General features: G+C 35.9%; 1 protein-coding gene across 1 annotated transcript in view; it reads left to right on the top strand.

Moving 5' to 3' along the window:
• The window catches only part of LOC112571802 (calcium-dependent secretion activator 1-like), a 41,624-nt gene that overhangs the window by 20,637 nt on the left and 7,202 nt on the right, over window positions 1-13,785 (top strand). Inside the window, 14 exon segments of the mRNA XM_025251101.1 lie at window positions 85-208; window positions 555-566; window positions 1,404-1,412; window positions 4,126-4,232; window positions 7,861-7,872; window positions 9,916-10,072; window positions 10,438-10,579; window positions 10,700-10,855; window positions 11,101-11,251; window positions 11,918-11,992; window positions 12,245-12,328; window positions 12,612-12,719; window positions 13,142-13,246; window positions 13,486-13,572. Of these exon segments, the coding sequence (XP_025106886.1) occupies window positions 85-208; window positions 555-566; window positions 1,404-1,412; window positions 4,126-4,232; window positions 7,861-7,872; window positions 9,916-10,072; window positions 10,438-10,579; window positions 10,700-10,855; window positions 11,101-11,251; window positions 11,918-11,992; window positions 12,245-12,328; window positions 12,612-12,719; window positions 13,142-13,246; window positions 13,486-13,572 (1,329 nt within the window).

The raw sequence follows: 13,785 nt of genomic DNA, 5'->3' as shown, positions 1-13,785 counted from the left end.
CACCAGTAAAAATAAGCTGTTTAATAATAGCTCCTTAAAAGTTTGAATGCTTTTTCCATAATGCACGAGCACTTTTTTCCTCAGGTACTTATGAAAGATATTGTTACACCAGTGCCACCTGAAGAAGTGAGGCAAGTTATAAAAAAGTGCCTAGAAAATGCTGCCCTTGTCAACTACACCCGAATTTCTGAGTACGCCAAGATTGAAGGTCTGTATAAATATCATGTGGAGTGGTTTTATCTTTCATGTAATTTTGTGTAAAATTAAGGAAACATTTGAAACATTATGGTCCTTGCTACTGGCTCAGTGCAAGAACCAGTATAAAAGACCAAAAATTATTTAGATTCATATAAAAGTAGTTTGAGCTTTAAAAAAATATTATCCTTAAATTCATTGTTGTGTCATTTGTTTCAAACAGGAAGAAACTATCAAATTTAATATTTAAAGTAGCTATGGAAAAAAAATAGCCCAGCTGTATATATATATATAGTAGTTCTAGATGTTTTTGCAGAATATATCATCAATTTTGCTTTTTTGCCACTCTCGCTGAACAGGACGAAAGAAAGGTGATACAACTGTTTTGCTGTGGCAGTGATATGTTGACTTTAGTTCACTTCTGCAACTTTTCTTTCATTAGATGATTTTTTTACCACAGAAATTTAAATTTTGATATGTTTTAAGTGGCATCTTACATTTGGATAGAAAAAAAAAGAGTATTTTGCTTATATAGAGTTTTCTCAGTTTTCCCCACATCTTTTTTTAAAAATTTTTGTCACATTAAGTTTAAAGATAGAGGTACAGTGCAGTTCTTCAATGTTTCTATTCAAAAATATTTTTAATAGATCTTAGCAGAAGTTTTTGTGTCATAAACACTTGAACATTTTATTTTTGCATGAAATTGAATTCAACAAATTAAGCAAAAGGAATTTAATTTTCACTTATTTGATGTTTTGTTAAAATGTTTCATTTTTTTCATTTTTTTAGTGCACGTAAAATTTGATTTTTTTTCACTTTCTATATTTATAGCTTGAAGAAAAGCATAATTCTTTTTGTTATAAACGTTGTCACGGCTCATTAGTTCACAGTAGCACACAGCATTATTAGGTCATGAACTATATTTGACATAAAGTTGTATTTTTGTTCTCCTCTTTGTATGTCTTCACCACATGATTACAAGAAGCCACTTTTGCACATGTTTCAGCTTTATTGTTGGTGTGAAAACGTGCTTATAAAAAAATTGTATTCACAATCATTGAATAAATGAAGGGTTAAGCAAGAAAGTTTGGGTTAAGTTAAGTAGGAAGGCAACATTTTTAGCAAGACTGAAAAGACATATTACATGTTGCATTTCTAAATAATGTTTTTCTCCATGCTCTGTGTTTTCGCTTGCAATCTCTGCACAGGAGGTGTTGGTAGGTATTTACAAACAGAACAGCCCTCATTTGTGCAGGCAATAATCTGTGACAGTCCAGCATGCACACCTCCACTTAAGGAGTTTACCTAACATTTTTGGTTCAGATCGTTTCAGTTTCTTGGAAACAGGCAAACTAGTTACACTTCCTGGTGTTGTCCTCCTGATCTCTTGTCATTGTAATCCCTTTGTCCTGCATTGGCTGAGATCGGACCAGCTTCCTTGAGACAATCCAGCAGCTCAGTTTATCTTTTCTCTTTTTTTCTGTAATAAGATAAGCCTTTATAGCAGTGGGTGCCTGTGTTCATGGTTCAGACTATTAGTTCTTTGTGAAAACAGAAATGGCCTGTGATATGAAGATTTAGCAGATTGTCTTGCTTCACTTGCACTTGATGGTAAGATTATCTTACTATCTTTTAGTAGTGTATAGCCATACTGTGTAAGTGCTGATTATGTGTGCAATAAATTAGCAAGAAGAGAAGAATATTCTTCATTGAAAATGGCGAATTTGGTGGAATTTGTTTGCTGTATATCATTACTGTCCTGCTTGCTTTTGTTGTTCAAAGGGTTAAGGATGAACACACATGCTGTGATGCATTGTGTTGATATTGAAGTGGTTATAAAACCTCTGAGCAGAGGTACTTATTCTACGATGTAGGGTGTTGGATCTTCATGCTTGAGTCACTGGACAGAGTATATGGCAGCATGCTAAAGAACTTTCTTAAGTAAAGAGTCACTGCAGTGGAATAGTCTAGATCATCACTCTCTTAATATTGTACTCAAGCAGTGCCTGCTTAGATATTCCTCTTTCCCTGATGTAGCAGGATATCTGATATTGGCATCAGGTTATATAGCCATTGCTGGTATGCAGGAGCTGACATTCAAGACCTTTTGGATCGAGTCCCAAAATCCTCATCTGAGGAAGTTGCCATTATTCTGTGATATTGCTTCCAAACTATGTCAGATTGTCAGATTTAATCTCAGAAAGAGCAGATATATATGCAGACAGAATTTTCATTTACATAAATGGATGTGAAATCTCATAAAAGTGGCTTTTGTTGGTGGTAGCCAAGTCTGACATGTGACAGGACATGATTGATTAGTACTGACTAGGACAGAGAGGGTTAGCGTGTGTTTGCTTTCCATTTTGCTGGTATTAATAAAATTAGTTTTACCAGCCATTCCAGTTGATGTCATTTTAAGAAATTGTAGAGGCTGGCAAATTGGAAACAGTTTAACTAGCTGCACAGAATAGCCATAGTTTTGAGGTTGCAGATTAAAATCATGTCCTCCCCTGTCTTAACCTGAAAACGTTAAGTATGCTAGGAAGTAGCTTATTGTGATTGCAAAAAAGGGTCAAGGCCAGTCCTTATTCTTATCACAATGGAAAAGTGGTAGTTGTTGGGGTTTTTCCTACTTAGGCTTTATTGGAGAGAAGTGATGGGGCTTGACTTTAATTTTGCCTCTTGAAGTTTGTCTTTTTTGGGAGCTTTATCCCCCTTCCGCTTCCCTAACTTTTGCCAGCTGCTATTTGATCCAGTGGAATGCTGCACTTCAAAAGACATGCGTGCGTGTTTGTGTTTGTATTTGTGATGTAGTTTACATTTGTAGACCTTATCCCTTACTCCTCATTTAGATCAAGCATTTTTCAGTCCTGTTGTTCTTAAACCTGCTTTTGATGTTTTTGGCTAGAGAGATTCCGCAGCATTTTCTGTTGGACAGTTACAGAAAAATTTTCTCTTTGATGTATTTGAGTATTTGTATAATTTGCTGTCTCCTAATGAGTTTGAACAGTCAACACTAGACTTAAAGGAACACTGTGCAGTCTTTCGCTTTGGTATTTGTGGGCTTTGAAGATGAAGCTAAATGTGAAGATTGCTGCAGTTATGTGTTTATTATGTTTGAAAGCTGGTTTTTTTTTATACGTTGCATAAAGATCTGGAGTCAGCAGGAACGTGCAAGTTTCTTTAAACATGCATGTTGTTGTCCACAACCCCCCATCCCTCATCCCCCCCATCCCTGTGAACCCATGCCTCAGGGTGCTTGCATTTCAGTTGTTCAGTGTTGCTGCCATTGAATTGATCACTTGCTGTGTTGCCTTTGAGTTCTTTGCAAATTAGAAGAAGGTAGTGGTGCTTTTGTTGCTGCAGCATGTGAAAAAAGATTTATCCTAGTTAAATTCCGTCATAAATATAGAAACCAGATTTTGTGCCATATGTTTTAACATGTGTAAAAATTTCAGAATGACATAAAACAAAAACAATGTATAAAGAAGAAAGTAGTTTGTAAGGCACAGTGTACATGAATGATCATGAGCATTATCATTAAATTTGTGATGCTTCAGGGAAGTAAAGATTTAAACTGAAATGCAGATTTAAAACTTACCAGATGCTTTAAAAAATGCAAACTTGCAATACTCTTCTGGTATAATTAAATTTCTTCTGTATCCAAATAGTAAAAATTGTGTGTGTGTGTGCTGCTTGTACATTCTAATCTGAGGTATTTAAAAATGAATCATTGTCCATCCAGTATTACTTCACTGAATTCAAGGGTGTGTTACTCAAAGTTTTAAAGAGCTTGATGTCTTGCATTCTGAATATATATACAGAGTGCAATGCTGCAGTTTAACTCGGGAGAACACACAGAAAGCAGTTCACGCAGGACACCGTGCTTTAATTACCACCAGTCAAGTCCGGTGTCATATTTTTCACCAGATTCTCTTGGAGAGGATGTCTCAGCCAAGAAGAAGCTAGATGACATCATGCATTTGGCAGAGCTTTGTATCGAGGTGCTGCAGCAAAATGAGGAACACCATGCAGAGGTTGGTGTGTGCCCCCATTGCATGTCTTTCTTCTGTTGTCTCTTTTTGATTCCTCATGCCCCAGTGGCATATTCCTGGCCACCTTCTCCTCAGACACTTTTCATCTGCCCAGCAGATTATACTCTGTCAAATCACAGACCACATAGAGTTTTTCTGTTAATTTGTGTTTATATCATCATATATTTGTGGGTTTTCTTAAAATGCTTAGCACCAGTTACTGTGAAATGCAGTTGACAGAGGCTCACATTAATGTTTTGGACTTCAGCCATCATTTTTTTTAACCTGCTTAATCCAAGTTTAATCAGCAAATAAGTGTTACTTTATGCAGCTTTGCTTTTAATTTATTTAACTTTTGTCTTTTCATTTATACACATGCATGCTTGCACATATGATTGTGCACATGCACACAAACACACAGACATACACAGACCCCTTTCCTTCCCCCTTTAGGACATAGGAAGTATAATTCTTTTAATTTGTTCTCTTAGACTGGACTGTTGGTTATTGTTTCCTTCACTAAATGTTAACAAAGTACATAATGTAGCAGCTTCATGCATCAGATTTTGGATAAAGCATGTTATCTGAACATTTGTTAAAGAATTGTTAAAAAATTTGACGTTTAGAATAAGGGCTTTAAATGTACCATGAGGAAGCAGAAAGTTTAGTATTAGTGCTGTCTGAGTCTGAACATGGGCACTCTGTGTGTGAAATTTATGTTTTTTGTTTTCCTCTGGTGCTCACAGATCTGTGAGGGGTCATTGGAAGATTCTTTCATGCCTTAAAAGATGTGAAAGTTTTTTTTTTTTGGGGGTGGGGAATTGTTTTCCCATATCTTTCACTTCTGTCTCCTAAGAGAAAATCAGTGAAAAACATTTTCTAGTAAAGAAACCTTAATGACAGGGATTCATGTTCTTGCTAATTTCATGGGTTTTAGTGAGATTTTGAGTCAGTATCAGGGAACAATTCTGTGATTGTGCACAGACTGAAAAGCAGATGCATGTGTACATGAGGATTCATTGTAGAAATGTTGATCAAGCTGCTGCCAGTAGCTATAGGATCCTATAGTTTATCAGTAATGTTGGAATTGTGAGAAGTCACCATGCACCAACCAGTGTGTACACCAAGAAAAGGAAAGCTAAATATTCAGTAGCTTAGTGAGCCTAACAGTCTAAAGGGTTCATCATGTATAGAACTTGACATCTGGAAGGTGAAGGTAGACCCCCATCTTCACCCTCTGCCAGCTTTGCTAGTGCAATAAAAAAGAAAACAACAAATTGCAGAACAATGTCAAAAGTCTTCCAAAGTCTGTGAAACACATTGAGGTTAATCAGGACTAAAGAGGTCAAGCTACATCACAGCTAAACAGATTTAGGTAGATTAGAGGCAGGTGATTTTGATCAATGTTAACTGCATGTTGCTAGACTTTTGCTGGGTGGTTAGCACTTGCAAATGTAAGAGTATCCTTCCAGATATCATGGAAGGTGGTTGACAAAGGTTGACAGGGAAAAAAATTACCTGGCTGGACGATGTAAGACCAACTTATTACTGCCCAAGACAGGCCTAAGGAGCAAGCCAGCTACTGCATCCATCCAGTTATTATCCCTGACAACCAGTACTGGCAGTGAGCACCACTGTGTGTCAATTGGTACCAGTCAAGGGAGGAATGAGATAAAATTTACAGAAAGTAATGTATTGCTTAACCATCCAGCTAGTGCCTACTGACATATTATGCATCTGGCCACAGATAACAGTTTGTGAGCACTAAATTTTGTTAGGTTTCCTACAAATGTAAGTGCTCATTGTCTAAGTCAGTGGTTCTTAACCAGGGTTCGATCGAACCCTGGGGGTTCAGTGAGTCGGTCTCATGGGTTCGGCGGAGCCTCCGCCACGGAGGTCAAGACACACCCGACTGATTATGTAAATTCGTGATGACACTAAAGAAGGGTTCGGTGAATGTGCATATGAAACTGGTGGGTTCGGTACCTCAAACAAGGTTAAGAACCACTGGTCTAAGTATTTCTCTAGCCATAATATGCAAAGGATTTTCAGGCCTCCAGTTAAAAGTGTTTGAAGTTTTAAGACCAAGATTAGCCTTTAGTGACAAGTTGCAGAAAAAGTAAACATCAAAGTATACATGCTGTTATTGTCATAATCACGATCCTTAACTTTTCCTGTTTAGTTTGCACCCCCAAATACAAATATCATCTTAGTTGTAAGCCAATTGTATTGATACACCCGTATTGATTGAGTGATGTTTTAATTGTTAGGAACATGTTTTTATGGTCATGAAGCTGTATTGTTGAATTTGATATAGCAAGTAATAATGAAATATCATCTGTTATGTGTCTGGTTTATTATTTTTTAAAGTCCTCCATGGCCAGATCATTTGCATTTCCACTACCCTCTTTGCACATTTCCGTTACGTAATTTGGAGCTCTTTTGTGTGATTTACACTTAGTCCTATGCAATGGAAAACACTGTCTCTTCTTCACAGAAGTTCATTTCTTTCTGTTCTCATTATCTTTATAAATCTAGACTGTGTATGTGTATTCTTACTTAGTTCCATCGTGTGCATGTTTGCACACACACACACACACAAAATATTATGGACATTTATACATAGTTGGGCATGTATCAAATCACTCATTTCTTACAGTGCTAGATTTTTTTCAATATGAACTCATTTACATGTTCACCAATCAGCCACCATGTTATTACTGACTTATATAAAGGTTTAAAAATTGAATTCTATTTACTGTAGAAGTTACATGTACTTAACAATAACAAACTCTGCTGTTCATCTTTAATTCTAGTATTTTATAGTTAGGCTAAGAAGCATCAGTATGTTCTAAGTACTTGTAAGATTTTCTTGGATGTTGACAAGTCATGGCTAATCACATACATTTGACTTATTTTGTCATTCTATTGTTGGTCACATACATATAACCTAGTTGTCATTAATAATTATTGAAGTATACCCATTGTTATGCACAAATATAGTCACAGTTGTTCCTTTGAAGGACTGACCATTCTTATTTAATGGGTGATAAAGATCACGTAGGCCTTGAAGAATTTCTATTGCACTTACAGTCTTCAGTACTATAATCTCTTAACTTAGAGAATAAAAGAAAGCTTCAGGTGTTCAGACAAACCAGTCACTCGATACGATGTAGGTGGATGAACAGAAATGTCACAGTTGAGACAAGAATAACTTTTAAGGTGATCCGTCCATCATTTTATGTCATACCCACATACTGTACTGCAAGAAAACATTAATTTTGCAAGCTACTGAGTGTTTGTTTGTTTTAAACTCACTAGTGGCTCGTTGATGGAATGTATAGACAAGTCCAACAACTGTGCATTATTATATAGTCAGTGGTGGTCCATGCAGTGTTTACCTTGTGCAGTTTGTGGCAGATTTTGTGCATTTTTATTGTGAATGCACGTGTGTGTGAATGTAGGTGTTTGTGTGTGTGTTTGCATATATGGATGAGAAGAAAAAAGACTGAAAGAAAAATGAATGAAGGGTTTTGGACAAGTGTGCATTGTTTGTGTGACTGTAAATTGCCATGTGATTTTTTTGTGCATGTCTGATTAATGGGCTCTTGTGCTTTTCCTTCTGTGCTAGGAGTTTAAATCGGTGAGTCCCTAGTGTGCTTGCAAGTTGAATGACTTGGCCCATTTCTTCCTGTTGATGTCTCATTTTGTTCTAGTCACTTGCAGAATGCTTGTGTGGGCAACTTCTTTTTATTTCATCACATTCACCTGCATTTCAGCTATCAGAACTAGATTCAAAATCACTTTGCAACCTCCATTTTTCCTTGAAAACAATTGCAGTTTTGTGCAGGTTAGAATATGCACTTTTGGATGATTGTGTATGATTGAAGAAGAGCTTTTCTTCCACCTATTTGATTTTTATTGACACGTCAACCTTGTCTAGGCATGCTGTAATTTTTTTTGTCATTGCCTGTTATCTAGAATTTTATTTTTGTCTAAACTTGTTTGACCTAAAAGATGATCTGCTTCTCTCAACAAATCTGTAATAAGAGCTTTTGCATGGCCAGCACATTGTTAACATAAAAACACTTTATAGAAGCAACTTGTTTGTTTTATAATTAAGTTGTCAGTTCATTTAATTGAATCCTTTTTGAAATGGTCATCCAGACTGAGATGCCAGCTTTTCTTTAATTTTGAATATTAAACAGATATCTTTGACCTATTTTGGGGCAATGTAAAGATAAATAGTTAATTTAGATGTGTATTATTTTTCATTTATTTTATTTCAAGGATGCTTTTTTGTAGTCTTTTTCTTCTTTTCACATTTTTAAATTGTTGTCTTTGTTTAAAGTTAGTTAATAGGGCAATATTCTCACAATAAGATTCACATTTAACTATTGAATTTAAGTTTAAATAAAGACAGGTAATCAAACTTAAATATAATTATACTTGTCTTAAATAAATCTTCATCAAGGCATGGTAAATTACAAGGAAGAATTAATCATTATTTTCAGAAGGACCTAGTATAAATTTTAAATATTTCAAAATAGCAAGAGGAACTGCGACAAGTCAACATGTCTTAATGGAACAAAGGGGGCATGTTATTAGGAGCATGGAGATTAAACCGTGAGCACTGCAATAAGCACAAGTGCATGGCCTTTGAGACTGAAGTATGATTTAGTATTAATACTATTCCCGCTATTCTCGCATGGGTGCAATAAGCTTATTGTATGGTTATAGACTAATGAAAGCAAAACACTCTCCATCCAGACAGACAGTGATCTGTAGGACCAACATATTATCTTTCTTTTCTTTGCATCATGCATTACATTGTAAAAGTTGTAACTATGACTTTTTGTGAGTTTTGAGGAGATGGTTTAAAAACAGATAGTATATTTAGTGGATCTGTAGATTTGTTTTTGTATTATTATTTGATGGGTTACCTACAGACCTCTGTCCAATCTCAGATTTTGTTCTATATTCTATAAATTAGTAGCTGTACAATTTATAAATGATAAAAAAAAATTTTTTTTAGCCGTAGCCATGATTGTGGTGACAACAATGAATGTACTAGGCAGCACACATACTGTGTGTAAAAACACAACGCAGAAACACAGCTATCAGCAAGCCATAGAACATCAATAAATAGTCTTTTAATTCTCACAAGCAACATAAACTTGCCAGACTTGGGAACAGTTCTGTCTGCTGGATGGAGTGGGCAAGATGGGAAAAAAAGTGAAAGGAGGATACTCTACATGAATAGATCTTGTCTTCAGCTTTTCTGAAAGTCCTTTTGCATCCTCTAAACATTGTTTCACAAAAGCATGCATGGTAGACAAGTTCTTGAGAATAGATAGTTTATTGTTTCTTGGAATGATTGTATTTTTATCATCATGATTTACATGTTATTCAAATGTCTATGAAGAATATATCAGTGCCAACCAACTACAAAAATGGTGTGGGTTTTTTTAAAAATTGAAAAAGGTCTTGTTTTGCATAGAGAGATGGTTTCAAACTGCATACCTAAAACTTAGCGGCTGTACTATTTAGTCTGCAGTTTGAGTCACTGTATTTGCCAATTTTACCTGGGTAAAGCCTGTATATGTCTGAGTTAGACTGTAGTCTTAAGCTGTAGATGTCTTCTAGCCAGGTATATAGCAGGATAGTATGATTTGCTTCCTTTCAGGCTTTTGCATGGTTCAGTGACCTGCTAGTTGAGCACGCTGAAATCTTCTGGTCATTGTTTGGTGTGGACATGACAGCTGTTTTGGAAGCTCAGCCTCCTGACACTTGGGACAGCTTCCCCCTGTTCCAGCTGCTCAATGACTACTTGAGGACAGATGGTTAGGAAACTGCTTGTTTAAGTTGTCATACTGACAGTTTCCTTGCTAATCCAGCTGCTGTACTGACAGTTTACTTTGCTAATCCACAAGGTTTCTGCTTAAGACAGCTGAATTTGGTATGAAAATGTTTTCGAACAGTAATGTTTTCTAGGGGAGCAGTTCAAAACTTCAGAAATTTTTGGAATGATCCAATAAGTAAAACAACATCCAGAGATATTTTATCATGTTTAGGTTAAGATCACATAGTTTCTCAGATTCGAGAAACTTAGTTCTGGTTTAGATATAGAGGAATATAGTTGTTTTCTTTTATTATTTGTGAGGTATCTTATTATGATTGTCATTGCTGGTTTGCTGTATTATTGTAGAGAGCCTGTGTAATGGCCGCTTTCACCAACAGCTGCGTGATGTGTTTGCACCACAAGTGGTTCGTTACGTGGACCTGATGGAATCATCAATTGCACAGTCCATTCACAAGGGTTTTGAACGAGAGAAATGGGACATGCAAGGGTAAGACTGAATGTTGAGGATGTGAGAGACTGTCCTAAAATGAACTGAACTTACAATGTCAGATGTTTTATCCCCTGCAAAAGGACTGGAATGATTCTGTCTGACATATCGTTCTTGCAGAAATGGATGTGCAACTTCAGAAGACATGTTGTGGAAACTGGATGCTCTGCAGTCTTTTATTCGTGAACTGCACTGGCCAGAGGAGGTATTTGCTGATCACCTAGATCATCGTCTAAAACTAATGGCAGCAGACATGATTGAAGCTGCTGCGAAAAGGTAGATATTTTCAAGACAGCTGCATTAGTCAAATCTATTTATGTAGCATATCTGTACCTGCAGGGTTTTTTTTTGTGGCTGTTTTATTGTTATCTATAACATCTTCAGTCATAGAATGTTTCTGTTAAGTGATTTTTTAATAAAGCGTTGAAGATTCGAATGCTGTATAATCTAATATTGATTGTGACACAGCAGGAAAATATTGTCACAGTATTCTGCTAATTCTGTGTCATGACTGATTTCAGGACACTAAAAGCCTTTGAGATTTGGCTCCGCAAAGGAGGGAAAAGCACAGACTACATAATCTACACAGAAATGTGCACCATGATGAACGTCATCATTGACTGCAAAAACAAAGCCCTTCATCTATGTGCTTTAGACCATGGGCAGAATATGGTAAAAGAATCATAAAACTGTCCATAAGTATTGGTGTTGGTTAACTGGAGGCAATTATTTAAATGGTCACAGATTAAGTAGAAATAAATGAACATTACTAATGATGTTGAGAAACATACTGCTGTTAATAGGAACCCACCTCCTTGATAATGTAGCACTTTTGAATCACTGGATGCTGGTTTTAATTTTTTTTAACAACTTGTGAGTGGATGGTGATGGTGGGAAATTTTAGATTTTGCTGTCAGTCCTTACCTTTATAGTCAAAGGAGGTAATCTTTACTGGAAATGCTGAACACTAAAATGGCAGCTTACATCAATTGATGCAAATGATAGTGGTCAAGCTTGGTAACTTATTATGTAATTGATGTTACCATTGTTGCATTCCGTCGTTAAAGGTTTACTGAAACAGCTACCATTCTAGTGTCATATATGTATATTATTTGTGTAAATAATGTACATATGGTCTTTAATACTCTGTAGCAACAGAGTGCAGCCTAAGAGTTTAGAGTGCATTGCCTGAAACAGAAAGAATGAGTTAATATTTAGAAGAGCCATGTTACACATTTGGAACAAGGCAAAAAAAGTACCTTATTCTCACCTGAGTGTTTTATTTAGTCTGTTGTGCAAAATTTATTTTTTGATGTGCCATTCACTGATTTTCTTCAGCATCAGTACCACACCAAAATTGATGAGTCATTGGAGAGAGCTCAAGTTGAAATGGCACGGTGTCTTGTGGATAAGGTGTGTAATGAGAAGCATACCTTTACCAATTTTTAAGAGGCATTTCAGAATCAAAATAAAGATGAAGCTGACAGTTTGTTTTAATACTAATATGCAAGAAACTGTTAAAAGGTGAAAACCGAAAATCCTTGTAGACTAACTCTAGACTTGATAGTATTAAAGCACACAAATAGTTTGTGCTTAACAATATTTTGTCATTCTGGTTTGTATTTCTGTTAAAATTTTGTATTATAAAGTCTCTTTTATTTTCAGTTCTTGTCTGTTTTGGAAGGAGTGCTTAGCAAGTTAGCACGCTATGATGAGGGGACATTTTTTGCTTCTATACTATCCCTCACAGTAAGTGCCAGTTTCTCTTCCTTCTTGAGATGCTATTTGTAAACTTTAGTAGTGATCTTTTGTAAGTGCCTCTTCCATATGTACATAATTATTTATTGGTTTGGCGTTTGATTAGAAACTTATATAGAAGAAAATCCATATGCTTGTGAAATGGTGTGAAATTTGAATATTATTTTAATTATTTTTTAGTTATTATTTATTTATGTGGTATCTTTGTTCTTTATGACCTAAATCATTACAAGAAGATAATTTTGTCCCTGAATTAAAAATGATACTTTTGCAGAAACCTGTCAATGAGCTTGGTAATTCATATGTGGACTTCATGAGATGCAATCTTGATCCGCTTCGGCAGAAAATCACAGACGAACTGTACACACTGTCCTTGTTTGAGGTAAGCTAAGAGCAGAAAATCATAGACAAACTCTACACAGTGTGATGGAGAATAGTAGTTTAGACCTGTGCCAATTATACAGTAAATTATGACAATTTGCATATGATGTTTGTTGTTTCTGTAATGTGTTTTTTGGCTGTTGTTGCTCTTGAGGACTGACATGACAATAGAACAGAATGTAGACTGTGGACTAAACATCAGTTGTTCTTTGGCTGTAACTGTCCCTGTACCATGTTAAAAGTACTATTATCATGTAACTTTTGTACTTTGTGCGCTTGTGTGTTCTTTGCTCACTGTAATTGTTACGTACAACATGCGATGTAATATGAAATAAACTGTTTATTTAAAAAAACCCAAAATAAATGGCCTTAGGTCAAGATGACTCAAAAAAAAAAAAATTGTAGACTGGTCTGATGTTACAGCAATGGTACACTGCCCAGATGAAGATGATATGTGACTGGCTAACTGACCGTTTGGACCTCTCTCTACACCCTTACCAGCTCACTTGCCTCATGACAATAAACAGGGTAAATAGTAAGATTTTCTGAGCATCCTGTCTTCTATTCTTTTCTCATAAAGCCTCAAACATTTAAATAAACACACACATGTGTACATGTAGTGTAGTAATGATTGTTTCGCAGAGTTTTTAAAAATGCACATCCTTCTGCCAGCTAATGAGAGAGAGAGTGTATGTTTTGATTTTGTCTAGTGATGCTAAAGCATATAAGTGGGTCAAGTGTTATATCTGACTGTCTCTGTGCTGCAGAAGTGCTTTAGCGATTTTGAACTGCAAGGTGTCCCGGAGAATGTTCTCAACAGCAAAACATACCAGACCATATGCAGCCGCCTGCAGGTCAGTGTCCATGTCAGATACAAAATAAAGGCTAATACTGAGATGAACAATTACATCAGGCTTACCCTCATCTGGCAAGCCTCATTTATCATTTAGCTTGCAAAAATAATTCTGGGATAAGAATTTGTTGTTTTGAAGATCTGCTGAACAAAACAGTACAAGGGCCATGTTCAGAGCTTTATTTAAAACAAAACATTTATGGTTGAATTTCAG

Source organism: Pomacea canaliculata, linkage group LG9 (genome assembly GCF_003073045.1).
Source record: "Pomacea canaliculata isolate SZHN2017 linkage group LG9, ASM307304v1, whole genome shotgun sequence".
In the NCBI taxonomy this organism is placed as follows: domain Eukaryota; kingdom Metazoa; phylum Mollusca; class Gastropoda; order Architaenioglossa; family Ampullariidae; genus Pomacea; species Pomacea canaliculata.
The sequence above is the reverse complement of the archived record's forward strand: the minus strand, read 5'-3'. Positions and strand labels throughout refer to the sequence as shown.